The sequence below is a fragment of the Mytilus edulis genome, chromosome 14 (assembly GCF_963676685.1).
Source record: "Mytilus edulis chromosome 14, xbMytEdul2.2, whole genome shotgun sequence".
NCBI lineage: Eukaryota > Metazoa > Mollusca > Bivalvia > Mytilida > Mytilidae > Mytilus > Mytilus edulis.
In genome coordinates this window covers 70,442,281-70,469,946 of record NC_092357.1, presented here as the reverse complement: position 1 = coordinate 70,469,946, position 27,666 = coordinate 70,442,281, and the positions used below count along the sequence as shown (strand labels likewise).

General features: G+C 29.5%; 3 protein-coding genes across 3 annotated transcripts; 1 reads left to right on the top strand and 2 right to left on the bottom strand.

Moving 5' to 3' along the window:
* Nucleotides 1-3,822: 3,822 nt before the first annotated feature.
* LOC139503772 (uncharacterized) lies at nucleotides 3,823-13,717 on the bottom strand. The gene is made up of 8 exons (XM_071293646.1): nucleotides 13,579-13,717; nucleotides 12,580-12,680; nucleotides 11,809-12,098; nucleotides 10,971-11,227; nucleotides 9,121-9,404; nucleotides 8,363-8,558; nucleotides 7,461-7,737; nucleotides 3,823-6,668 (listed from the first exon to the last, which is right to left on the bottom strand). The coding sequence occupies exons 1-8, from the start codon at nucleotides 13,703-13,705 to the stop codon at nucleotides 5,858-5,860; spliced, it is 2,343 nt and encodes a 780-aa protein (XP_071149747.1). The 5' UTR covers nucleotides 13,706-13,717; the 3' UTR covers nucleotides 3,823-5,857.
* LOC139504443 (uncharacterized) lies at nucleotides 13,713-18,605 on the bottom strand. The gene is made up of 5 exons (XM_071294528.1): nucleotides 17,685-18,605; nucleotides 15,879-15,947; nucleotides 15,277-15,359; nucleotides 14,511-14,576; nucleotides 13,713-14,033 (listed from the first exon to the last, which is right to left on the bottom strand). Exons 1-5 carry the CDS (start codon nucleotides 18,106-18,108, stop codon nucleotides 13,713-13,715), a joined length of 963 nt encoding a protein of 320 aa, XP_071150629.1. The 5' UTR covers nucleotides 18,109-18,605.
* Nucleotides 18,606-19,630: 1,025 nt separating this feature from the next.
* Nucleotides 19,631-27,666, top strand: LOC139504442 (uncharacterized). Its single transcript, XM_071294527.1, has 3 exons — nucleotides 19,631-20,303; nucleotides 20,585-20,680; nucleotides 26,495-27,666. The coding sequence occupies exons 1-3, from the start codon at nucleotides 19,631-19,633 to the stop codon at nucleotides 27,664-27,666; spliced, it is 1,941 nt and encodes a 646-aa protein (XP_071150628.1).

Below are 27,666 nucleotides of genomic sequence, written 5' to 3'. Positions count from 1 at the left end.
AATTAAAATATCTTTACTAAAGAATCGTCTTTTTAGTTTTATTTAGGTACATGTAATATATTTTCAAACTCGGCGAGTTCTAAAACGGTGTATACATCGCGATTTTGATTTTATTATTTTCCAAACATACTCGGGGAAAAACAAAATGAAAGGATCGGTTATTGAAAAAATGTAGTCTATTCTTTTCAATATTTCAAATTTTTGTATGCTTATAATCATAAAATTCTAAAAAAAAAACTTAAAATCACGGACTTTCTATATTCCTGTCACAATCGAACCCGTTAAAATAACAAATTACAAAAATAAATGCTGTTTTTTTAACAAGAAATATGAATAATTTCAAACAATGCAAACAAGATTACATTATATTTTTCTGATAGTCTTTTTTTTTTACCTTTATAAAAAAATAACTACTCCTAAACGATGAAAACTACAAAAATCCAATGGTGGTAAACATAAATATATTTCTTAAAAAAAGAAATAAATTTAAGCAGATTTATTCTTGAATAATTCACATTTTCTACAAAAAAGCATGAAAATCATTTATAACAACTGATTGCAATTGAAATTACAATATTTTCCAATATGAGAAGAAATATTTTCATTTGAGGTAACGGGTACAAAAAAAAATAATATCTTTCTTCTTAAAGAAACATAATCTACAAAGAACAACCAATTCTAGTACTTGTCTCAAGATGGTAAAAATAACTGATTTCAAATAAAATAGTATCATTTTTAATAAAAAGAATGATAATTTTGGTTATTTTAAACAATGAAAATAAAATTCTAAAATGATTTCTATGACATTCTTTGAATTTCATGAAAAAACCTATTCTAAACTATAAAAAGTACAAAAATTCAATGACGGTCAATAATTTTCAGTAAAATGAAGAAATATTTGCATTTTAGTCAATGCCTTCCCTTGAAGTAAGCATATTTTATGAAGATCAGCCAATCGCGATGTACAAAAAGTACTGAATTCATCTGATGGTTAATAATTTGTATCAAAATAAATCAATAGCTGCATTCTTATTCCACAAAAATAAAACTTTAAGTACATGTATTTTAATTCTCATTATATCTCAATTCTGATTAGAATACTTGTCTCAAGATGGTAAAAATAACTGATTTCAAATAAAATAGTATAATTTTTAATAAAAGGAATGATAATTTTGGTTATTTTAAACAATGCGAATAAAATTTTAGAATGATTTCTCTGACATTCTTTTAATTTTATGAAAGAAAACTATTCTAAACTATAAAAAGTACAAAAATTCAAGGGCGGTCAATAATTTTCAGTAAAATGAAGAAATATTTGCATTTTAGTCAACGCGTACAAAAATGTAATATCTTTTTCCTTAATGTAAGCATATGTTAAGAAGAACAGCTAATGGTGATGTACAAAAAGTACTGAAATCATATGATGGTTAATAATTTGTATCAAAATAAATCAATAGCTGCATTCTTATTCCACAAAAATAAAACTTTAAGTACATGTATTTCAATTCTCATTATATCTCAATTCTGATTAGAATACTTGTCTCAAGATGGTAAAAATAACTGATTTCAAATAAAATAGTAGCATTTTTAATAAAAAAAAAAAGAATAATTTAAGTTATTTTAAACAATGCAAATAAAATTTTAGTATGATTTCATTGACATTTTTTTAATTTCATGAAAAAAACCTATTCTAAACTATAAAAAGTACACAAATTTAATGGCGGTCAATAATTTTCAGTAAAATGAAGAAATATTTGCATTTTAGGCAATGCGTACATAAATTTGATATCTTTTCCCTTATAGTTAGCATGTTTTATGAAGAACAGACAATCCTGATATAGAAAAAGTACTGAAGTCATATGGCGGTTAATGATTTGTATCAAAATAAATTAATATTGCATTCCTATTGCACAAAAGTAAAAGTTAAGGGATTTTCAATCTTATTATATCCTATTCTTATTAAAAGACTTGTCTTGAGGTGTTAAAAATAACTGATTTCAAATAAAATCGTTATATTTTTGATAAAAAGAAGAATGAATTTGGGTATTTTAAACAATGCGAATAAAATTTAACTATGATTTCTTTGACAATTTTTTAATTTTAAGACAAAAATACCCATTTTAAACTACAAAATGTATATACAGTAAAAAAAATCTAATGGTGGTCAATAATTTCCATTCAAATGAAGAAATGATTGCATTCTGGTTCAACAAAATCAAAAGTAAACAGATACTTATTCTTCAAATATTCAAATTTTATACAAAATAAGTTATTAAAAGGAATTGATAACAACTGATTGCAATTGAAGTTACAATATTTTCAACTATGAGAAGAAATATTTGCATTTTAGGCAACGCGTACAAAAAAATTATTCCTTTTTCCTGTACGTAAACATAATTGATGAAGAATTTTAACAACCAATCCTGATGAACAAAAAGTACTGAAATCATATGGCGGTTAATAATTTTTATCATAATAAAGCAATAACGACATTCTTATTCCACAAAAATAAAAGTTTTAGTGTTTTAATTCTTATTATATCTCAATTCTAATTTAAAAAAAAACTGATCTCGAGTTGTTTGATTTCAAATGAAAAAAGTGTCATTTTTTAAATAAAAAGGAGATTACTTTATGAAAGTTTTTAACAATGCGAACAAATTTTTAAGATATTTTCTCTGACATTCTTTTAATTTTATGACAAACGACCTTTTCTAAACTATAAAAAAGTACAAAATTCTAATGGCGGAAAATTACCGGCATTTTCGTAGGAAAAAGTTCATGTTAACTGACACATGTAATACAATTATGTATTATATATGTCTCTGATGTTTACAATATTTAATACAAAACTATTAATCAACGCAAACAATTATCGCTTTAATTAAGCATCTTCTACAGTTATACTATTTTTACTTTTTTATTGCAACCAATTTTATTACAAATTAACGTGTAAATAATGGTGTCTTCGTCGAGGTCCGCGTTCATGGATTGTAAACACTGTTGAGTTCGGTTTACATAAGAATTTGAAATATATACGTATCCGTCCGATCCGTGCATAAATTTAATTTACTGATTGATCGATGACCGTTGTCACGGTAACTCTCACATAGGTTATTTGACTTATCTGACGGATCCTATGGGTCACCGATCACCGATCACTCATCGATCAGTCAAACATCCGTCACCGATCATTCACCGATCAGTCAAGTTCACGTCAAACAGTAACGCCTAAGGTTGCAAGTACTGTACTATCCAAATAACTAAAACAGCAGGAGCAAATAAATTAATAAATGTTTATCTGTTTGTTATACAAGATGCACAAATTAATTTTGAAGATGGAAGATTTAAAGAAGTTAATTACTAAGAATTACTGTCTTGACGAACAAGTTCTATTATCCTATTCTTTTCAGAAATTAATTCACCTCTCTTTATTTCCAATGTAGTCTTTTCTTCATTCTCACAGGTTCTTTCTGTTATCAATTTTTTGAGCTTAGTCTTTGCACTAACTTTTTGTCTTATTAATCGTAACCAAATCCGTCTCTTGTTTTTGTCATCAAAATCTTCCTTAGCTTTATTTATTCTCTCGGTTAACAATTCAATTTCATTTTTTATGCTGTTCATTTCCATATCTTGTAAATTTATTGTATAATTACGTTTCACTAATAATGTTTCAAGTTTTTCTAATTCATCCGACACTTTAAGTATGGCTCCACCTAAGAATCATGCAGAGGGTGATACAGTGATAGTTGCTGAATTGACTTTTTTGTGCTCCATATGTTCTATTTTGACACAAAACCCAAAAAAATAACAGTAACACATGTGTTGTTCATTTAGTTGCTATGGTTACGATGGCACCATAACAACCCTTTAATTTCGGTCCAAAAACCTCTAAAAAATCTGTTTTTCATCTCAGTTTTTTTAATAAACTGCTTAATAATTTGGATAAAACAAATACATAACATCATAGTTCCACATTTGTTCTAAATATTAAAGTAATTAAACAGAAAATACTACTATGGCAACGACTGTTTCCATGGCAACCAATATACTAAGTTTCACCTTATCTTAAAATTGGTGAAAATAGCGTTTTTCAATGTCTATTTCCTTCCGAGAGCAGAGCCCTATGCAAAATCTGTTTATTTGTATTTGATCATTAGCCTTTTGTTTACAACATATCAAAAATAATCGTTTGTAGCCTCCTATAGATTTTCTGGAAAAAATAGTTTTTTTCATCTCATTTTTTTTTTCTCAAAAAAAATTTTTTTTGGTAAAATTAAAAATTTTCATATACTTTTACCACAACTCATTTGAATATATCATTTTGACTTTAATTATCACTAAAATTAATTACAATTTAAATAAAACTATTACTCATTTGACCATAATCTTAAATATGGCTACCAGTTGTCATGGAAATGGAACACACTGATTTTGAAAAACAAGCATTTTAATTAAGAAATGCTTTATAATGGTGATACTTTATATATATATATATATGACATCATTTACTATCAGATGAATAGATCTACAAACTATTCAGACAAATTGAGAAATAAAGTTGAATAGATGACATGGTTGACAAATGCCTAGAATTTAAAAAAAAAATGTATCAAAAAACCTAAATAATATCTTTTTAAATTAGCCTTTCTCAACAAATCACTAAAAAATATTTGACTCTGTACATTAAATAAATGTGCAATATTGCCCTTTAAGGTGGTATCCAACACTTTCACTAAAATTAATTTGGCTCGTTTAATTTTCATAAAATTTTGTCAAAGTGTTTACTTTGACCCTTCAACAAAAGCATAAAAATTTCAAAAATTTTGAACCAACCGTTTTGTCAGAAAAATTGCACTGGTTTTATTGCATTTTGACAAACACCAATTTTGATCATTTAATTTTAGAAGCTTAATATTCCTATTACAACACAACGTAATTAAAACGTTTAGCTGACTTTACAGAATTATCTCCCTGTAGTGTTAGGTATCACCTTAAATGTATTTGCTAACTGGCCCCTCAAAAAAGGTAAACACACAACAGACATGTGTACAGTATAGAGGACACTTTGTTCTGTAATTGGCTAACAAATGTCTATATGTCAACAGTTTTGAAGCCCAGGGATAAAACCCTTTGACTAATGATCTTTAGAAAGGGGAAGTGAATGAAATCATAAGTTAAGTAATTATGTGTCAAGAAAAAGATCATAACTGTTAAAAAGGGAACAAACTGGTTCCTCTGTTGGAGTAAAAAAAACACTGACTCGATGAAACCCTAAATGTTCAATGTTATGTCATACACCGAAAAAATTACATCATGTTACAATTTAACTTGTCAAAGTTTTCTGCTAAAAGGATCATATTTTTTTGAGATGCATTTAGGTAGAATAAAAGACTTCAGGTACTTTTTTTTAATCTAAAATGTGTGTACTGAATTTTAAAACATAGTCCATAAGATGCCTATTTAAACTTGGAAATTACATATAACATGTATAATGAAAAAAAAATCAGATAAAAAACAGGATTCTTTTTGTAATTGCTTTTTTTCGACAAATGACAAATGTATTTTTCTTTCATATTAGTCAATGACATCATAAACTGTATACTTAAAATTAAATTTTAAGCTAGAATCATGAAAACACCATTTTTATCAACTTTGTATTCTAAAATGTACCTGTCAGAGCACTTTATTATGGGACTTCCCATAATTTATTGTGTAATGAATTTGATTAAGGAATAACCTCAGATTGCAGTTAGCCAATCAGAAGAACATATTAAAATGAAACATGCATCTCATGTAATTATAAAGAAATAAAAGAAAGATGCATTAAGATATGAATTTAGAATGTATAAGAATATATTTATGAAGAGTTCACAGTATCTACAGCTTCAATAACTTCAATCATTTGTATCGCAGATTCAAGGTCCTCATCCTCTGTTTGTTGTTGCCGAGGGTTATGAGACAGTATAGATAGTCTGGAAAAGAAAGAGGCAATCTGACTAGGCAGAAGATACTGTGAAGGTGCAAACAATTTCCCTCCTGCTTCATCCCTACAAACTCTCATGTTCCTAGCAACATCTGCAGCATTAGCTTTTCTCCCACTGCCTTCTCCTCCTGCAAAAATTCCTCTGAGGTAGTTTTTGACCTTCTCATCAAATCGAACATTTCTTCTTTCTTTTTTTAGTGCCCAGCCCATTTGAGTTGTCGAAAGTCCTTGATCTAACCTTGAGTTTCTTGAAAGTACAGAATGTTCAACGATACTTGAGCAGGAATCTTTCCATTTATTTTTGATGTGGTCGAATGTTGTTTTCCTATTCAGTTCAATTTTATGTTTGCCAAAAAGTATGTGAGACTCTAATTTAGAAAAAGATTGAAAAATTTTGGAGCAGCCAGGTTCAATACATGAAAATGTTCTCTGGTCCCTAGTTGAAATTTCAGGTTCTCCTGGTTCTTCAGGTGTCACAACAGGTTCAACAGCTTCCTCATTTAGGTTACTACTGTTTTTCTTTCTGGATATCATTCCTTCTTCTTTAGATGGTAAAATGAAGGTTTCATGAACAATGAGTCCAAGAGATGACGGAGGAGATGGACATATTTTCTTAAGATCTTCTTCTGTATAAATATTCCCCTGTCCAATTTCAAACGATTTCCAAGCAACAATTTGGTTTTCCCTAAAATAGAGCAGTTCACATTAATGCCGATAAAAAAGTGAAATTCTGTACCAAAAAAAGTATTTTTATAAGCATGCAGATATATAACCAAAAAAAATACAATTACTTCAAGTTACTACTTGTACCTCATTTCAGCAGAAATAAATATTCCAAATATATCTGTTGGGTTTTTTTTCAGTATCCTTTGTCAACTTTCAAAGTTTTGGTAATCCAATGTCTGCAGTATCACTGATTAGTTGTTTTATTCTTATGTTCACCTGTTTGTACTTTTAAGTTGCTGATTGCTGTTTAAATTCAAATAAGTATCTCATGTGCATTGTTTACTAACCATTTATTATTCAATTTGGCAAGGATTTTTATCTTGACTGGTTTATTTTTCCTGAAAACAGGAAGTCAGGAAGTGAAATCCTTCATTTTAAGTGTGTTTCACATCAAGGTTGATATTCAGTTGCAATTAACAGTTTGCATTTTTCTAATATATCATGTATATTATGGTTACATGATAATATAATATAAACATAAACAACAATGGGTCCATAGTACACAGATGCCCCACTCACAATATCATTTTCTGAGTTCAGTAGACTGTGATAATTGGGGTTCAAAACTCTAATTTTGCATTAAAAGTATAAAGAATATCATCATGATAAAAGGGAACTTATGTCGAATTTAAAACCAAAAAATGCTTGTGTAAAGATTTAGTGCATTTTATTTATTATGACATGCTGATTAGATGTCAATACTATAGGAACTGATTGTATAAACTAACCTGAATATAGTACACATATTTACCTTATATTAATATTGGAAATTTTTGTTATTCCTTTCCATGTGGTTTTCTTTTTGTTGCTTTCTTCATCGATGGTACTGTTTATTTCCACATGGGCAGCTTGACATCCAGTTACTCCTCCCATTGAGTCAATTGCCTTTTTCATCTCACCTGCTGTTTTTACATCATTACCAGCAGCTACATGATGTCTTATTTTACTCCTCAAGTGGGCAATCTTGGCATCGCAGTAGGATTTCCCATCCTGTGACTCACTAAAGTCATACCTCCGAATCAGAATACCTAAAAAAAAAGATTATTTTATATAATAAAACTGAATCAACATTCCAGTGTGAGGCATTTCAAACAAAGTTCTTTGGACTGAAGGACACAAGATAAATATTTCTTTATTAATTGTACAGATTTAGTTGCACCTCATGCATATTTCCTATCAGTAGTAAGAATTAAACCCTCTTTTCTTCATTCCAATACCAAAAAAGTGAAACTGCGAGCTACTGCTCACTGATGATACCCCCGCCGCAAGTGGATAATATAAATAGTGTAAAAATATGCAAGTGTTCGGTTAACAGGAAGTTGTCAAGTGATGAATTTGAAAACGCATCACACGGTATAGCTGACTTATATAAATCCTGAAACCAAATTTCAGAAATCCTTGTATTGTAGTTCCTGAGAAAAATGTGACGAAAATTTTCAACTTGGCTATCATGTGTAAAATCATACAAGTGTTCAGTCAAGTGATCAATCTGAAAACGCATCACATGGTATAGCTGACTTAGATAAACCTTGAAACCAAATTTCAGTCTTGTATTGTAGTTCCTGAGAAAAATGCAACGAAAAATATTCATGATAATAGACCCTTTTGAGGTAAACTTATATTTAATAAATGGCTTCATTTAAATTTGCTTGCCTGCTCTCAGAGAAATACATTGAAGAGATGACCACAGACTCCCACAGTGATAACATCCAGCGTCATCACTTCTTATAAATGCTGTGGTTAGTTCTGGCAGTTGGCTCTTTAATGTGATCAATGTGTGCTCTAGGATGGACACAACAGCAAACCAATCTTGTCTGACAAAGTCAAATACGTGAATATAAGTCCTGTGCTGAAAAGATACAATATTAAAATAAAATATGTGTGTTTCATTAGTTGCAGAAAGTAAATTTTCAGAGCATTTAATGTCACTGCTAGTTTTCAAAGAGTTCATTAATTTAGTCTTAGGTATTTTAGTGTTGGGACTATTCCTTTCATATTCATGCATTCACTGTACTGTTGTGTTCAGTAAAGTTCTCATTTTGAATAAAAAAATGTGATTTCTGAATCTAGGCATAACTCAAACACAGTAAGTGAATCAGTGCCAAAATTCGGCAAGTTTTGGTTCTAAGCATATAGTGTTCAAGTTTTAAAAAATTACGATGAGGAAAACGTAGGTACAGAAACTAATACAAGACCAAAGAAGACAGATTGACAGTAAATGGTATAACTCAATACCCTGAGACTTGCCGCAGGGGCATACAAATAAAATGCATTTAAAGGAATTCTACAATGTAATTGAAGCATAAAATGCTGACACAGATTTTTTAGGAGTAACTTAATTCAGTTATAACGCGCATGTCAGTTTTTATCAAATTTACTATTCTTAATAAATAACTTTATAACAATGATACCTTTAAATTCTGTTCATTATCTTTGTAGATACACACACATACATGCCAGTTTAACCCCTTCTGACCAAACCACTCTGACTGCTTTTCCCTAAAGGATAAGGGCAAAAACTTCATGGCCCAATCCATGATGACCAATACTTCTCCAGGCTTTAACCCATCCAGAAGGGTAGTACGTCCACGGTCTTGGTTAAAGCATCGTACAATATGCTGACGCCAAGACACTATATTGGACTCTGACAGCTCTATATCTCTTAGAAGCTCAATATTTAGGTCTTCTGGAAAATCTGCAATTCAATAAAAAGAGAAATGAAAATGTGTCTATGGTATGATCATACTTTCTCTAAGTATAATATAAAACCCCTAGAAAACAAATGTTTTTGAGATAAAAAAAAATGCAATTTCAGTTCATTTTCAAATACATTTGTGATACTGATAATTTTTAAAATAATTTATTCCATCCAGACTGAACTATGGCAAGCCGTTTTGCTATTTAATCTTACTTCAAGATATCTTATATAGTTTATAAGATATCTTATATAGATGATAAGATATCTCATATAGTTTATAAGATATCTTATATAGTTTATAAGATATCTTATATAGTTTATAAGATATCTTATATAGTTTATAAGATATCTTATATAGTTTATAAGATATCTTATATAGTTTATAAGATATCTCATATAATTTATCAGATATCTTATATAATTGTCTATATAAGATATCTCATAAACTTTATAAGATATCTTATAAACTATATGAGATATCTTATAAACTACATAAGATATCTTATAAACTATATAAGATATCTTATAAACTATATAAGATATCTTATAAACTATATAAGATATCTTATATAAAAATTCTTAAAAAGATATCTCATATATTTTATAAGATATCTTATAAACTTTAGAAGATATCTTATAAAGTATATAAGATATCTTATAAATTTCCAGAGATATCTTATATAATACATCAGATATCTCATAAAAATGAAATTATATCAGATATCTTATATATTATAGGAGATATCTTATATAGTTTATAAGATATCTCCTAAAGTTTATAAGATATCTTATATAGTTTATAAGATATCTTAGAAGATATCTTATATAGTTTATCAGATATCTTATATAATTGTCTTTATAAGATATCTCATAAGTTATATAAGATATCTTATGAACTTTATAAGATATCTTATAAACTATTTAAGATATCTCATAAATTATATAAGATATCTTATTTAAAAGTTTTTTTAAGATATCTCATATACTTTATAAGATATCTTATGAACTTTAGGAGATAACTTATAAAGTATGTAAGATATCATATAAAGTATATAAGATATCTTATAAACTATATAAGATATCTTATAAACTTTAGGAGATATCTTATAAACTTTAGGAGATATCTTATATAATATATGAAATATCTTATAAAAATGAAATTATATAAGATATCTTATATATCAAAGGAGATATCTTATATATTATATAAGATATCTTATATATAATAGGAGATATCTTGAAATTCGAATAAATAGTAAAACGGCTTGCCATACTGAACTTCTTTTTAAAAGTTGTTAGGGATTAGTGAGAGTGGTTTACCTACTATACTGATATAAACTCTATGCTGTATTTAACACTGATTAACTTGTAGCAGCCAAATTTGAATTCATTTAAAACAAGGTTTTAATACTAAAAGTCCTCTGGGTTGTTTTTTTTTTAACAAAGAGTTAGGTCATGACAATCAATATGTTACTGTAAATTACACTTATCTTACAATTTAGACAATCAAACAATATATTTCAAACCCAATAAATTACTTGTTGTTTAACATAATTTCAATACCTTGTAGCTCTGAGAGGATCTTTTTAAGCTTGACCAATGATACAGACAGAAGTTGACATCTGTCACAAGTCATGTCATGGTCATGTGCACATGCGGCTTGTAAGCTGCTGTCATTAGGATCAGATAAAGCAAACTGTACACAATGGTCTGCACATTGGTCTTCAAGTCCTAAGTGAAGCTTAAAATCTGTCTTAATGTACAGCTTGCATGCATGGGTGTCCTCTTTTATTTTCTGCAGCCTGTCTATCATACTTGGACTGCAAAATATAAATGCCAAGTGAAAATTGAAAAAGAACAATAAATCATATTACAAGTTTTTCAAAGTAAGATGAACAAACGAAAGCTAGATTAAAAAATATTGTGTGATACATTATTTTATATGAGAAACTAACATATTGAAGTTGTTCAACCAGAAATACAAGCACAAGCATGAAGCGACCTCCTGTGACTTAAATTTCATAGATATATATATATAAAATTCATTTTTTTAAATAAATAAGGCTGTTAGTTTTCTTGTTTAAATTATTACACATTGTCATTTCGGGGCCTTTTATATCTGACTGTGCAGTATGGGCTTTGCTCATTGTTAAAGGCCATACAGAGATTTTAAGGTCTGTGTCATTTTGGTCTCTTGTGAAGAGTTGACTCATTGGCAATCATCCGACATATGTTAAAATAAATTGATTCAAATTTATTATGAACAGACAAGTTGTTACTGTATATAATTTTTTTTTTATTAATTTAACTCAGACTGAACTAAGATGGGAAGATTGACAGTATCTATGTCTTTTATCATATCTTCAACATGTGTGTATGAAATAAAGATGTCTGAACTTACTCAGTAATAAATTGTTTCATCTGATTGATAATCACGTCAATGTTCTCAAAGGCTGTAGCTCCATCAGCGGATATGTTGTCCAGACCTTTCAAACTTGTTCGTTTAGAAGCAGGACAAACACGTAATATCTGGAACAGAGACGATTTCGACAATGGAACAAAATCTGACTCTGTGCAAAAGGCTTCATACATATGTATGAGGTTAGCATGGCATACTGTCCTGACAACTTCTGGTATCTCAATTTTCTCACCACTGTCAAGCTTCATCTCTTTAGTTCCATATGAGCTTACCTGTCAACAGTAAATTTATAACTTTATTGGATACAAAAATTATAAAATATTGTATTAATGTCTACTAAAATCATTAAAAGTTGATAGAAGATTGGTGTGTAACTAAATATAGATATTCATGGCAAGGCAGTCAATAACATACATGTAGCTTATGATGTCATTCAAATGCTGTTGTTTTGTTTTCTTCTGGTTTTAGTTTTTTAAATATCTTTTTCTGGTTTTTGAAGTAACTTTTTTTTTAAATTTAAATTTTAAATTTTAAATTGACAATTAGCAATTGCAAAAGCAGATTATATATTTATGAAGCAGGTTTAAGAGTTCTTGAGCAAATACTTGAAATTGGAAGAGGATAAAAAATAAGACAATAAAACAATTGTTAACTTTCGATTTCAGTAGATACTTTGTATAGATAGACTTTGTACCAGACCAATTCAAGGATATATTGCACCATGATAACACATTGTTTATAAAAAATACTTACTTGATGAAACAAAGGATTAAACAGGAAGTCTAGTGCATGAGCCATCTTTTCTTGATCCATTCTTTGTCGCGAGAGCTTTAATGGTTTGGAAACATGTGCACCTGTAAAGAAATATAAAAGTACATTAAAATTTAAGAGTACCACTGAATAAATAATTGAAGAAACATTTTAAGATATTCAGAACTGTATCACCCTCTTGCTATAAACCTGTTAAATTAACTCATTTTTGCAAATTTGTAAAACTTAACTAGATCTGTAATAAAAATCTAGAAAATTGTAGGGTGACTAACTGACTGCAAACCTAGTCCATTTCACTTGCCTTCAACGTTTTAGGTAGGAGAAATAGTGTATTTTGCCAGAGGTGCAACAATTGGAAGTTTTTAACAACCTTGCCAACCACATTCACTTGTATCATGATGAGTTAAGCCTTTTTCAACTACTTCTGATAGTTATCTCATGCTGTACTGTTATACCACTGTCCCAGATTAGGGGGAGGGTTTGGATCTCTCTAACATGTTTAACCTTGCCACATTATTTATGTATACATGTGTCTGTCCAAAGTCAGGAGCATGTAATTCAGTGTTGTCGTTTGTTTATGTGTTACATATTTGTTTTTCGTTCATTTTTTTTACATAAATAAGGCCATTAGTTTTCTGGTTTGAATTGTTTTGCATTGTCTTATCTGGGCCTTTTAAAGCTTACTATGCAGTATGGGCTTTGCTCATTGTTGAAGGCCATACAGTGACCTATAGTTGTTAATGTCGATGTGTCATTTTGGTCTTTCACAGATAGTTGTCTCATTGGCAATCATACGTATACCACATCTTCTTTTTTATATTGACTGGCTTTACAGCCCTTGCACTGCAAAGAAAGTGTATGTACATGTATTTCATCTTAAACTAAAATATTGTTTATATATGACAGTAACTTGAAAAAGCATTTGAAGCCTTGGTGAGCAAATCATTTTAAGATTATTTTTTTTTAATAAACAAAATTTACCTTCACCATACATTGAAGCATGAAGTCGTGCCTGATCAATACTGTAGGTTGACAATCCAGGAATCATCTCCATCAGTTGCTTCTTGGTGTGATTCTTAGATAACATTGATAGGGTTTGTCTTTTCATTAGGAAATCATTTGAGTTTAATTATTGTTTTCCTTAAATCCGTCACAGAATTGTCAGTAAGTTCAGTTGTGGCAGGTTCACCTTTAATCATAGCCATCAGTTCTGTTCCTTGTCCTGGAGCAAGACTTTCAAGCAAAGCCTCAACAGCACTAGTTGCCTTGCGTTTCAGGGCCCTCCTTGATGATGGTTGAAGACTATCTATATCATTTCTGATCTTATGTTTTACAGGGCTAAACTTCCCATTTGAAAGCAAAGAGAGAGCTGTGTTAATATTTTCTAAAGGAATGTCATTGTTGTCTTCTATGCTCCAACTAGATGCTTGTGATGACTTTAAAAAAAAAGAAGCAATAAATAATAGATCCACCCAAAAAAATACTGTGTTCCCTTAAACATATAAAGGAAGATCAGTATACAATAATAAATATGTATGGCAACAAAGGTAGTTGAATATAAGGACTCAAGTAAACATTTTTTTATTATTGTGAATAGCATGTTAGGACTCCAACTTTGGGGTTTTATATGTGATTCCCATTGCTGAAGACAGAAAACAATCATTATTGTTCTTCTTTTGTGTGCTATGATATCTGATATAAAAAAAGTGTATCACTATCATGTATGTTTACCTTATACACGTATGATATCCTTTCTCTTTTTGTAGTATTAGTATTTAGTTTATGAGTTTATTTATTCATTTGCCTGTTCCATTTTAATTTACACAAGTCTTTAATAGAAGTTCTTTCTTGTAAACAAATAAAAATAGTTTTAAATTTGTATAATAACAGATGTAATTATAACACATACTTACATTTATACTAGGAGGTTCTGAATCTGTTTTCTCTTGTGAATCTATGAAGCTGACTGTCTTATTTTCCTGAAGTTAAACAGATTTTAGCATATGAAAACAGATTTGGTTGAGTTCCCCAGAGGGGCGTTCTATAGTCAGGCTTTATTGATTTTCTTTTTAATCAACCAATTCCAAAAAGAGGGGGTGGGCAGCCCATACGCCAAATACATTGATTTTATGTATGACTAATAGAATCTGAGAAACAGAATAAACAATAAAATCTTAACATTGAACTGTACTTCACTACATGTATGTAGACCTCACAAGGAATCTATACACCAAATATAGTTATTCTATTAGGGACGACATCAAAAGATCAATGAAAGATAAAAAACTTAATTCAGATTTTTTACATGTTTCCATATGGGTCAATCAATTTTTCCCAAATTAAGTTAAGAGGGGGGTAGGGGGGTCAGTGAAAAAACTATGTGAATAAAGTTTGTTATCCCTCATTGAATTTTTGATGTCATCCCTTATTCATAGATTTTGTGACAAGTGAACATTTTACTTTTCAAAAAGTTTAATTTTTTATCAGTTATTTACAATTATTACTTATTGTAATTCATCCTTTTTTTATCAAAAGATCTTAAATATAGGCTTATAAATCTACATTCATGCACATTCATGCATATGTATTAACTATATATCTTACCACATGTTTTACTTCAAAATTTGGCTAAGCTGCTACTTCTTCATGAAAAAGATAATTAATTATAGGTACACTTACATGTAAATGATCACCTTTCACAATGTGACGTTCTCTGAAATTATAGAACTGGTCATCTTCCTCTGATATTGGTGCTGATAATTCTATATAACATATTGAAAATAAAGGTTATATCGATAGGAATTTAATATTCAAATAAGCCGGGAAACAGAAAAAATAAATCCAATTAAAATTGACAACAACACTACATTTGTTAAACTAGGTCTACATTTCTAATATGTAACAGTAATTTACATAATATACTGAAATTAAGAACTAAAGTACAAAATTGGTACATCACATTATGACAACAACATGTACATGTATGCTGCTCTGGGAGAAAGGAATTTAATGAACAGTGAATGTAGAGAGTCATAGATTAGATAAAAATTAAGTTTGCTAAACAGTGAAATTATTTTTATAATATTTTATCTGATCCATTTGCATATTGTTTGAAATTTTGCAAATTATACATGTATGTAGCGTCAAATGACGATATAAAAAAGAAAAAAAAAAGAACCCTGCGTATATACCTTATATTATTCAATTCCCAAGATTCTGTCGATAGTTCTCATTAATATAGGATAATCTTTGAAGCTTTTTTTTTCTTAATTATTTATTACCTTGTGTATCTCCCTCTCCATAACTTGTTGTTTGCTTTGGTAACTTTAAATGGCACTGGTAGCAGATACCTAAAAAAGAATCAGTATATTTTTTTTTTTAAATAAGCCAAACAAAAATAAAGTTACATCAATCATTCTTGCAAATATATTTGTGTTTGTATAACATGTATAAGGCTTAGAAACAGGGAGAAATGTGAAATACATGTAAAATATAATTCAAAGATTTCTTGAAAGACATCAGACTTATCAGATTATAATTATATAAAAGTAAATGGTAATAGATAAATAAAAGAGGTATACATCCCACTCTTTCCATACATGAATGATGATTTGGACATGTACATGTAAAAAAATTTCAACAACAAAAAAAAATGCTTTAAGAATTCTTTTTTGTTGGTATCCCAAATTAATTGTTTGAATTTTTCGAAATGGATTTTTTTTCAACAGAATATTTTATAATTTCACAAGACATTTTTAGTTTTCCCTAATATTGAAATAAGGTGACATTATTCAAAAACATAAAGTACATGTAAGGAAAACTAAAATTGCACATACCGGTATTTAAAAAAAAAAGTATCAATATAAAGATATATACATGTACATACAACATGTACAATGTGAGAATTTGTGAAGAAATTGATCAATAAATTAAGAAAAATTAGAAAATAGTCCATATCTAATAATAATTATGAATAAGATGAATGTTTGTGGTTGTACATTTGTACATTTATCAGGTTGTACCAGCCTGAAGTCAATGAAATGGAGAATGGCAATGGGGAATGTGTCAAAGAGACAACAATCTGAGTTTAGATTAGTTCAAATAATTATGACGTCTGGCAAAGCTATTTTATTTTTTTTCTGGGACGACTTCCCGTCCCAGAAAAAAATTAAAATAGCCTTGCCAGACGTCATAATTATTTGGACTTAGTTTAGATATGACATTTAAAAATAGAAATACATGTACTGTGTATTATTTTGTGTTGATTTGATACTGAGACTTTGACATATATAGAAAACAAGTGTGCTTATTATGACAAGTAAATCCCTTTTCAACTTGTTTAGTCTGTTCTTATTTTCTACTGTTACACTATTGTCTTAGGTTATAAAGGCATTGCTCATTGTTGAAAACTGAAAAGTGACCTAGTATTTTAAATTTCTATATATCACATTTGACTCTGATATATATAGAGTCATTCCAGATTTACATATTTTAATTTTTTTCACAGGTATATCAAATATTTATATTTATTCTAGGGGGTCTTATTAGGGGGGGGGGTTTGTTTCGTGATCCTGCCTAAGGCTTTGTAAGATCCTGTACATGTATCTCGCGTACACTACCTACATGTACATACACAATTCTCATTTTTTTGGTAATTTCCCATTTTCATTTTATAATAACTTCACATTCACATGTCACGTTTACAAAAAAATCATCAATCCCATGTCACACTTAGACCCCAATGTCAACAAGACCCACGTTTTAGTTACATGTGTAAATAAAAAAATATAAACTCAATAATTAGTTATTGGCAGTATTGCTTCCTAAAAAATGTATTTCAACATGTTCAATGCAATTATTGCTCATAAGAAAATTTTAATATCATATATAGACCAATCAGATTAACATCATCCAGGAGCAACATGAAAGTTGTATTGGTCAAATACATAAAACACAGTGATCGCTTCAGTAAATATAAGATTGAGATTGATTATAAGATGATAATATCATATTTGTATCCCCCAGACATGATATGTCCCTGTATTCCCCAATGAAAATAAAAAAACTAATCATGATGTTAAACCTACCACTTCCAACTGGAATGAATAAACTGTATTCTTCCAAGATTCTTTGGCTTTGGAAGCTGGAAAGGCCTCTAAATGTCTTCCCTTTTCCTTCATGATCAGGATGTAAACAAGTTTTGCCCTGTCGGTAATCTAAACCAAGAGTGTAACGGTAAAATGGACAAACTGTGAGCGAAGTATTGGTAGTAAATAACGCTACACTACGGCACAACAGGTCTGCTTCAGTTGTTATTTCAGAATTGTGCGTATCAAGACCTCCACATCGACCTCCCACAGCTAATTTTAAATTTTGCAAGTGGGTTTTTATATCTTTGTTACAAGAACTAAGCTTAACAGTAGTTGTGTCTTTAGGATGACGTGGGTGAAGACCACAACTGGAACTACTCTGGTGTAAGCTGCCTAAACTACACCGTAAATTTGGCTCCATGTAGGTAGTCAAGCAGAACCGAAAGTGACAACAATAACAAGATACGAAATGCACACGTTGAAAATAGACCGTAAAATAATTTATCTATCCAATAAAAAATCATATAGAGCTGTTTGTTTATCAAATTATGAATTTACCGATGTGTTCAATCCCTTTTCTCCAAACGATGCAATTTAAATTATGAAATATTTGTTTTTTGTACTTGAAGTGAAGATCAACAAGAGTTGTCTTTCTTGGAATAGTCCGTGGAAGCGGTTAATTTAAAATGAAAATAATTCGAGATAGGTGATAGGCTACAAATAAAAAAAATTGATATGTTTTTCAGAAGATTCCATATTTTCTATTATACTAAATGGTTTATTACAAATCGCCTGCTCTCAGCAGATACATTCTATTTAATCCATCATATTTTCAATACTTATATAGTGAGAAAAACATGTCAATCTGAATTTTTATTAAGATATAATGACCTTAATAATAGACCTCAACACATTTGGTTGAACATATGTTTATTTTAAGTTATAATGTGTCACATAACAAAAAATGAGGCATATTGGTAACATAAGGTAAATCACTTTTTCTTGATTTTGCATGATTCTTAGGTGGAGCCATACTTAACTAAATAACATCTTCTCAATTCAGATTCCATTTTGAAGTTAGTTAAGTAAGTGTTTACTGCATCTAAGGAGTTGTTTACTGCAACTAAGTAAGTGTTCATTGAAACTAAGTAAATGTTTACTGTATCCAAGCAAACTTTTTATATTCAATTCAATAGGATATGACTTTTAAATAAACTAAATCGATCATTGTAAATATTTACAGGTAACCTAGAAATTATACTGTGTGTGTTATTGGTAATCATTGAAAACTCCCAAAGCTTAGCAAATTGATACAGATATTTCATCGATTTGAATATTAAAACTTAGTCATCTGTAATTCTTGTTCATAGGAATCACTTGTTATTTCTTCGCCTTTTAAATCAATTATTCTATAAGTAACAGGAATTGTGTTACTCCTGTTTTATTTTTCAAAGGGATTAACCAACCATATTTACTAAAAATATCTATAACTGCTAATAAATATTTATAGTGTTTATTTTGTTTTGAATATGGTTGCATATCTATTAACTCAACTGCCCATGTTTGATCTATTGAATGAACATAAACACGTCTTTTAGGAAAAGATTTTACAACTCTATGATGTAATTCATCTGCTAATTTATTTGTTAGATTTGTTTTAGACATTTTGAAGTAACTAAAATGTTTTCTGAAAAAAATGGATGAAAGAAAACATTGTTCCAAATGTAATGAATACAAGTTACTAAGTGAATATCACAAAGCAAAAGACAAACCGATGGGGGTTAGATGTGCATGTAAACAATGTTTAAAGCCTATAAAACAAAATCATTATCAAAATAACAAAGAAAAATATAAACAATCTTATCAAGAATTTATGTTTAGAAATCCTACTTATTGGAATTTATATCAAAGAAAATAATATAATTAAAATTTAACCTTACAAAATGGGTCATAAAAAATCGTTTAAAGATCTTATTACTGAAACTACTATTGATGATATAGAAGAAAACAATGCAACTAAATACATACACTTATTAAAAGATAAAATAGTTATTAATCAATTTCCTTTGAAAATAAAGATAATAATAACAAGTGAATTTACAAGTCCTATGACATTTGGTAGAATAGAAAGTCATTACTCTCATCCTGTTGAAGTTGTCCAAACACAAAACAATTTATATACATTTTACAATAATTTGATAGATAAATTTGAAGCTTGGGTGGATAAATTTCAAGAAAGAGGATCTGGTTTTAATTTCGATGGTATCAAAAGTGTAAAAGTAAAACTATATAAATATGAATATCAAAGAGCTTCGTCTTATATTCCCCTTCAATTTAAATCAAGTAATATTATTAATGTCCAAAATAAAAAGGATAATAAGTGTTTTCTTTGGTCAATATTAGCAAGTTTATTTCCAGCCAATAAAGACAAACAAAGAGTAACTAAATATAAAGAATATGAAAATGAAATTAACATGAAAGGAATTGAATATCCTGTATCAATAAAAGATATCCCAAAAGTAGAGAAACAAAATAATCTAAGTATAAATGTATTTGCTTTAGAGGATCAAACAAATAAACAATATTTCCATCCAGTTGATATATCAAATGTAGAAAGTAAAAACGTAATTGATCTCTTATACATTGAAAGTAACGAAAATACTCATTATTGTCTAATTAAAGATTTAAATAGTTTTATGTGTGATAAGAATAGAAATAAATCGTTTATATGTAGAAATTGTTTGCAAGGATTTCAAAGAAAAGAAACACTAATAAAACATACAAAAATATGTTATGATAACGAACATTGTAAAACCATAATGCCAAAACCAGGAAAAATATTCTTAAATTCAATAATCATCATTTTAAAAATAGATTACCATTTGTTATATATTTAGATTTTGAAGCATATAATATACCCATGCAATCATGTACTCCAGATCCTAATAAATCTTATATAAAACCAATCAGTAAACAAGAAATAAATAGTTATGGTATAAAATTGAGAAAGGAAATGGTGAATATGTCAAAGCGACAACCACCCGACCATAGAGCAAACAACAGCCGAAGGCAACCAATGGGTCTTCAATGTAGCGAGAATTCCCGCACCCGTAGGTGTCCTTCAGCTGGCCCCTAAAATATGCATAATAGTACAGTGATAATGGACGTCATACTAAACTCCGAATTATACACAAGAAACTAAAAATTAAAATCATACAAGACTAACAAAGGCCAGAGGCTCCTGACTTGGGACAGGCGCAAAATTGCGGCGGGGTTAAACATGTTTATGAGATCTCAACCCTCCCCCTATACCTCTAGCCAATGTAGAAAAGTAAAAGAATAACAATACGCACATTAAAATTCAGTTCAAGAGAAGTCCGAGTCTGATGTCAAAAGATGTAACAAAAGAAAATAAATAAAATGACAATAATACATAAATAACAACAGACTACTAGCAGTTAACTGACATGCCAGCTCCAGACCTCAATTAAACTGATTGAAAGATTATGTCTTCATCATATGAATATCAGGTACAATCCCTCCCGTTAGGGGTTTAGTATCATACTATCATAAAATATATGAGAAGAACATAACCCGTGTCATGCCAACAACTGTTTTTTTAGAAATAAATGTGTTTAGTTCCGATGCAAAGACCCTATCAGTGAATCAATGTTAAAGCCAAAATATGCAATCTTTAATGACCTGACAACAGTATCGTAACTATATCCCCTTTTAATAAGTCTATTTAAAGGTTTTGTTAGTTTCTGAGGAGAATACTGACATTTTTGTGCTTTATAAAGAATATTTCCATAAAATTTTGGATGTGAAATACCTGAACGTATAAGATGTCTGCATGTTGAGTTATATTTACGAATTATTTCCTTATACCGGTGATAAAATTTAGTAAATGTTTTGACCAGTTTGTGATATCGAAAACCCTGGTGTAATAATTTTTCAGTAATACATAAATTTCTCTCGCTAAAATCTAATACATTGTTACATACACGAGCGAATCGTACAAGTTGAGATATATAAACACCATAAGATGGTGACAAGGGAACGTCACCATCTAAAAATGGATAATTAACAATAGGAAATGAAAAATCATCTCTTTTATCATAAATTTTTGTATTAAGCTTCCCGTTTATGATATAGATATCAAGATCGAGGAAAGGGCAGTGGTCATTGTTATCATTAGCTTTATTTAAAGTAAGTTCTACAGGATAAATTTCTTTAGTATACATACTGAAGTCGTCATTATTTAGAGCCAATATATCATCCAAATATCTAAAAGTATTGTTAAATTTTTGTATCAAATGTTGTTTTGATGGGTCTTTGCTAATTTTAGTCATAAATTGTAACTCATAACAATACAAAAACAGGTCCGCAATAAGTGGTGCACAGTTAGTCCCCATTGGAATTCCAATAACTTGACGATATACGGAATCTCCAAAGCGAACAAAAATGTTATCAAGTAAAAATTCAAGTGCATAAATAGTATCAAAGCATGTCCAATTGACATAGTTCTTTTGTTTATTGCTACTAAAAAATGATCTAAAAGAGTTTGAACATATGTACTCGCATTCCGACTTTTTAAATGCCCAGTTAATTAGGGATGTGAATTTTTTCTTAATAAGAATATGAGGCAAAGTGGTATATAGGGTAGAAAAATCAAAACTTTGAACAGATTCAAAATCACCAATATATGCATGCAATTTATCAAGTACTTCCAACGAGTTTTTGACACTCCAAAAGTAATTAATTCCACTATTTTCAAAGGCCTTATTTAAACAATTTATTATCAGGTTTTTTATTGTACCAAGTGAATTAGTAAGTAAAACAGACAATTTAGTAGTTGAACAATGGCTGGAAGATGAAATAAATCTATATTTGTAAGGTTTTTTGTGCAGCTTCGGAAGCCAGTACATAGTTGGGACTTTTATTGTGTTTGGTTCTGCTTGTAAAGAAGTAGCTAAAAGTTTATGTTTGTTACAGATGTCGTTTTCTGAAAATGAAGTCAGTTGGAATGTTGGTGAATTCGTGATTTCCTTTTGCAGAACCTCTATATAAAATTTACGTCAAACAATAATGATATTATTAGCAGCTTTATCAGCCGGGACAAAAACAAATTCCTTGGCTAGTTCTGTTAGTTTATTTTTGATACGCGAAATAGGGTTTTTATAGTTTTTGTTGAGGGTAAAATGTTCTTTAAAATGTTGTATTCGAATATCAACTATCTTCATTACTGAATTAAAAAAAGAGTCCAAAGATTTTTTGTCAGCTTTTTCCCGTTTTACCCATTTCAAACAGTAGGCGCGGAGTGAGTCGTTGATGATATTACGACACTCATTCCAGTTAATAGTTGACGGGGGACGATATTTAGGTCCTTTACTGAGGAATGATTTTAACTCTCGGTCGCGAACGATGTTAAGGTCTCCTGTTATAACATGGGAAATTGGTCCATAGGTGTATTCTGAATTACTGCAATTACACGACATAGGTGTATTTTCAGTGATATTTACATCTTTACACAATTGGCTATAATTAAACACATATTTTCGGGTAGATTTCTTGTAAATATAACAAATGAGAGGGAGTTCAGTATTATCAAAATATCCAGGAATTTGGTCTTTAACAGAATGGTCGTTAAAAATACCGGCAATATTTACAAAATCAAAACCTTTATTGACATACTTTATTTTAATAAAATGTTTTTTATGATCTTCAGGGCGATCAATTTTTGGAAACAGTTTAGAATAACAATATGCCATTATGATTTGGACAATTTCATACTTAGGACTGTAATATGAAATTGTGTTGCAATCCTCTAAAATTTTATTTAATTTATTTATAGGTAAAGAACAAAGCTTGGTTAACAGATAATGTCTGCCGTTGTTTTTTGAAATGGAAATTAGGTCCGAAATATTTGTATGGTTGGTCCGAAATTTTCTTTGATTGCGATTTTTTCTGCGTCCATGAGAACGATTTTTACGAACAGTTTTAGAAACTATATCCAAAATGTTAACAGAATCGGTTCTTGATATATTGCCAATTCCCATGATATTATCATTAAGACCGAGAGGGTAGACTGTCTGTAATTTTTTAATCCAATTTAATTCATTTATTTTTCGTGATCGTACAAACTTGGAATGAGATTCACCAGGCTGCTTATTTACTACTTCTAAAGGTTGAACTGTTAAATATTTAATAGGATGACTGTGCTTCTTAAGATGTTGATAAATGATACTTTTGAATTTATTGGGTCTTTTAAAACGATACAGGTGTTCTTGCGTGCGTTTAGATAAATATCGCCCAGTTTCACCTACGTACTGAATACCGCATCCCGGTTTGTTTCATGTGAGTAAATAAATAATACTGTTTGTTTTTCAAGTAATATCAGTTTCAAAATTTAGAGAAAATGTGCGACCATTAAATGTGGACCTTACTGTATTGTTGGTGGAAAGACGGGGACACGTAAGTCATTTTTTGGCATGACACTTATCGATAGAAGGGTAACCACGATTTTTATTGTTAAAAACGTTAGCTATTGTAGTATTTTTTGATAAGCGATTCTGAAGATTGAGACGTGTAGATACCCTTTGAACGAGTTTAGTATTTAATATTTTTCCATTTCTAAGCTTCATATTTGTTTTTTGGTATGTAGATTTATTACAAAGGAGCAAAGACTGGCGTCCAGAATATGAACCATCACACAGTAGATTAAATTGTGTAAAAATGATAAAACTGTTCGGCTCAAGACGTCAAATGCTTATTGTCATAAGTTACCCGACAAATTTAACAAAAGATAGGGTATATCAAGGTAGCGACTGACGTCTGACTAAATAGATGAATGGGGCTGAATATTAAAATACTACTTTTTGATAGATATTCCTAAAGTAATGAACATAGAGAAGTTCTCGCTCGGACACACACTCCATAATCTAGTATAATATAAGAGCATAAACCTTAAGCACGGGGAGGCACTCTACTGTCTCCACACGGCACTAAAGACAAACTCTGTAAAAAATAAAATTGAGAAAGGAAATGGTGAATATGTCAAAGCGACAACCACCCGACCATAGAGCAAACAACAGCCGAAGGCAACCAATGGGTCTTCAATGTAGCGAGAATTCCCGCACCCGTAGGTGTCCTTCAGCTGGCCCCTAAAATATGCATAATAGTACAGTGATAATGGACGTCATACTAAACTCCGAATTATACACAAGAAACTAAAAATTAAAATCATACAAGACTAACAAAGGCCAGAGGCTCCTGACTTGGGACAGGCGCAAAATTGCGGCGGGGTTAAACATGTTTATGAGATCTCAACCCTCCCCCTATACCTCTAGCCAATGTAGAAAAGTAAAAGAATAACAATACGCACATTAAAATTCAGTTCAAGAGAAGTCCGAGTCTGATGTCAAAAGATGTAACAAAAGAAAATAAATAAAATGACAATAATACATAAATAACAACAGACTACTAGCAGTTAACTGACATGCCAGCTCCAGACCTCAATTAAACTGATTGAAAGATTATGTCTTCATCATATGAATATCAGGTACAATCCCTCCCGTTAGGGGTTTAATATCATACTATCATAAAATATATGAGAAGAACATAACCCGTGTCATGCCAACAACTGTTTTTTTAGAAATAAATGTGTTTAGTTCCGATGCAAAGACCCTATCAGTGAATCAATGTTAAAGCCAAAATATGCAATCTTTAATGACCTGACAACAGTATCGTAACTATATCCCCTTTTAATAAGTCTATTTAAAGGTTTTGTTAGTTTCTGAGGAGAATACTGACATTTTTGTGCTTTATAAAGAATATTTCCATAAAATTTTGGATGTGAAATACCTGAACGTATAAGATGTCTGCATGTTGAGTTATATTTATAGTATCAGATGTCTGCATGTTGAGTTATGGTATGTATGTTCATTCTGATTATCCAGAAATATATAAACCACAATACTTTTCTTATGTTGGTGATGATGCAGTAGAAAAATATGTGAAAAAAGTAATGAAGATATTCAAAGAACTTATAAGATCTACCTTAACGAAAAGAAAAAAAACAATATTAAATAATCATGAAGAAGATGAATTTCAAGAAGCAACTGGATGTTATATTTGTGGAGAAGAATTTTAAAAAAGCGAAAAAGTAAGAGAACATAATCATCTTTCAGGTACAGATAGAGGAGCAACGTGTCAATCGTGTAACACAAAAGAAGGTAAAGCAACAAAATTAATACCCGTGTTCTTTCATAATGGATCAAATTATGATTTCCACTTTTTAATCGAAGAATTAATGAAATATGAAGATGAATATAATAAAGTAAAACTTCTTTCTAAAAACTCAGAAAATTATATTTCTATGGATTATGGATCAAATTATAAAAAATAAGATTCCTAGATTCATATAGATTTATGTTAAAAGGCTTATCAGATATTGCCAAATCAATGGATGAGTTTCCTATTTAAAAAAAAGAGTTTAAAGGTAATATAGCTCTTTTAAAACAAAAAGGATTCTATCCATATGAATACATAATACAAAAAAATTGAAGATAAAAAACTTCCTGAAATAGAAAAATTTTATTCTAAATTAAAAAAAGAAACAATTACAAAAGAAGAGTACAAACATGCACAAAGAGTCTGGGAACATTATAATTGTAAAACTTTATTAGACTATCATAATTTATATCTTAAAACAGATGTTCTTATCTTAGCCGATGCCTTCGAAAAATTTAGAAAATTCTTTATAAAATATCATGAAATAGACCCATATTATTGTTATTCTGCTCCAGGTTTAACATGGCAATGTGGATTAAAATATACAGAAATAAAATTAGAATTGTTGACTGATGTTGATATGTTACAAATGTTTGAGAAAGGAATAAGGGGAGGATTTTCTGGTGTTCTAGGACCAAGACATGTAAAAGCCTTCAACAAATATACTTCAAATTATGATAAAGATTATAGAATAATAGATGAACATGAAAAAAAAGAATGTTTAAAAAGATTAAAGGAAGAAAAAAACTTAAATAATTTTTTTGAAATAAATTATTTGTTGTATCTAGATGCAAATAATTTATATGGATGGGCTATGTCTCAAAAACTTCCTGAAGAAGATTTTAAATGGGAAAAAGATCCAAATTATTATAAAGAAATTCCAAAAGGAAGAGGATGTTTAATTGAATGTGATTTAAAATACACAGAAAAATGTAAAAAGAAAACATATAAATATCCTTTAGCACCGGAAAAGATGAAAATAAAAAAAGAAGAATTATCTGATTACCAATTAAATCTATTGGGAGACAAACCATTAGGTAATGAAGAAAAATTATTTCTAACATTGAGAGATAAAAAAAAATATATAATTCACGATAGCATTTTAAAAAAATATAGAAAACTTGGAATAAAGGTAACAAAAGTTTACAGAACAATTTCATTTAAAGAATCAAATTGGTTAGCAAAATACAAAAATTTTAATACAGAACAAAGAACTAAAGCAAAATCAGATTTTGAAAAAGATCTTGGGAAACTGATGAACAATAGTTGCTATGGCAAAACCTTAGAAAATATCAGAGGAAGAAGTGAAATAAAATTATTTACAAACAGGGAAGAAGTAAAAAAATATATAAAAAAAACTAATTTTAAAGATTCAATAACATTTAATGATAACTTTGTTGCAATTGAAAATAATGTTACTTCTGTTAAATTTAATAAACCTATTCATTTAGGACAGGCTATATTGGATTACTCAAAACAATTAATGTATAGCTTTTATTATGATGTTGCTAATGAATTATGGGAAAAGAATGAATTAGTTGCAAGTGATACTGATAGTATGATTTTGAATATAAAAACCAAAGATATTTATAAAGACATGGAAGAAATAATAGACGAACTAGATACGTCTGGTTATCCAAAAGATCACCCTTTATATTCAGAAAAAAATAAAAAAAGTAATTGGTAA

Bases quoted from the DNA above. Each gene is read 5' to 3' on its own strand.
- LOC139504442 (XM_071294527.1), top strand. From the start codon at position 19,631: ATGGGTCATAAAAAATCGTTTAAAGATCTTATTACTGAAACTACTATT. The intron at 20,304-20,584 runs GTAAAAACGTAA...TTATATATTTAG, and splicing joins TGATATATCAAATGTAGAAA to ATTTTGAAGCATATAATATA. The intron at 20,681-26,494 runs GTATAAAATTGA...ATTCTGCTCCAG, and splicing joins ACAAGAAATAAATAGTTATG to GTTTAACATGGCAATGTGGA.
- LOC139503772 (XM_071293646.1), bottom strand. From the start codon at position 13,705: ATGAAAAGACAAACCCTATCAATGTTATCTAAGAATCACACCAAGAAG. The intron at 12,681-13,578 runs GTAAATTTTGTT...ATTTCTTTACAG, and splicing joins TGCTTCAATGTATGGTGAAG to GTGCACATGTTTCCAAACCA. The intron at 7,738-8,362 runs GCAAGCAAATTT...CTTTTTTTTTAG, and splicing joins ATGTATTTCTCTGAGAGCAG to GTATTCTGATTCGGAGGTAT.
- LOC139504443 (XM_071294528.1), bottom strand. From the start codon at position 18,108: ATGGAGCCAAATTTACGGTGTAGTTTAGGCAGCTTACACCAGAGTAGT. The intron at 15,360-15,878 runs GTAATAAATAAT...TATGTTATATAG, and splicing joins TGGAGAGGGAGATACACAAG to AATTATCAGCACCAATATCA. The intron at 14,577-15,276 runs GTAAGTGTACCT...GTTTAACTTCAG, and splicing joins TGAAAGGTGATCATTTACAT to GAAAATAAGACAGTCAGCTT.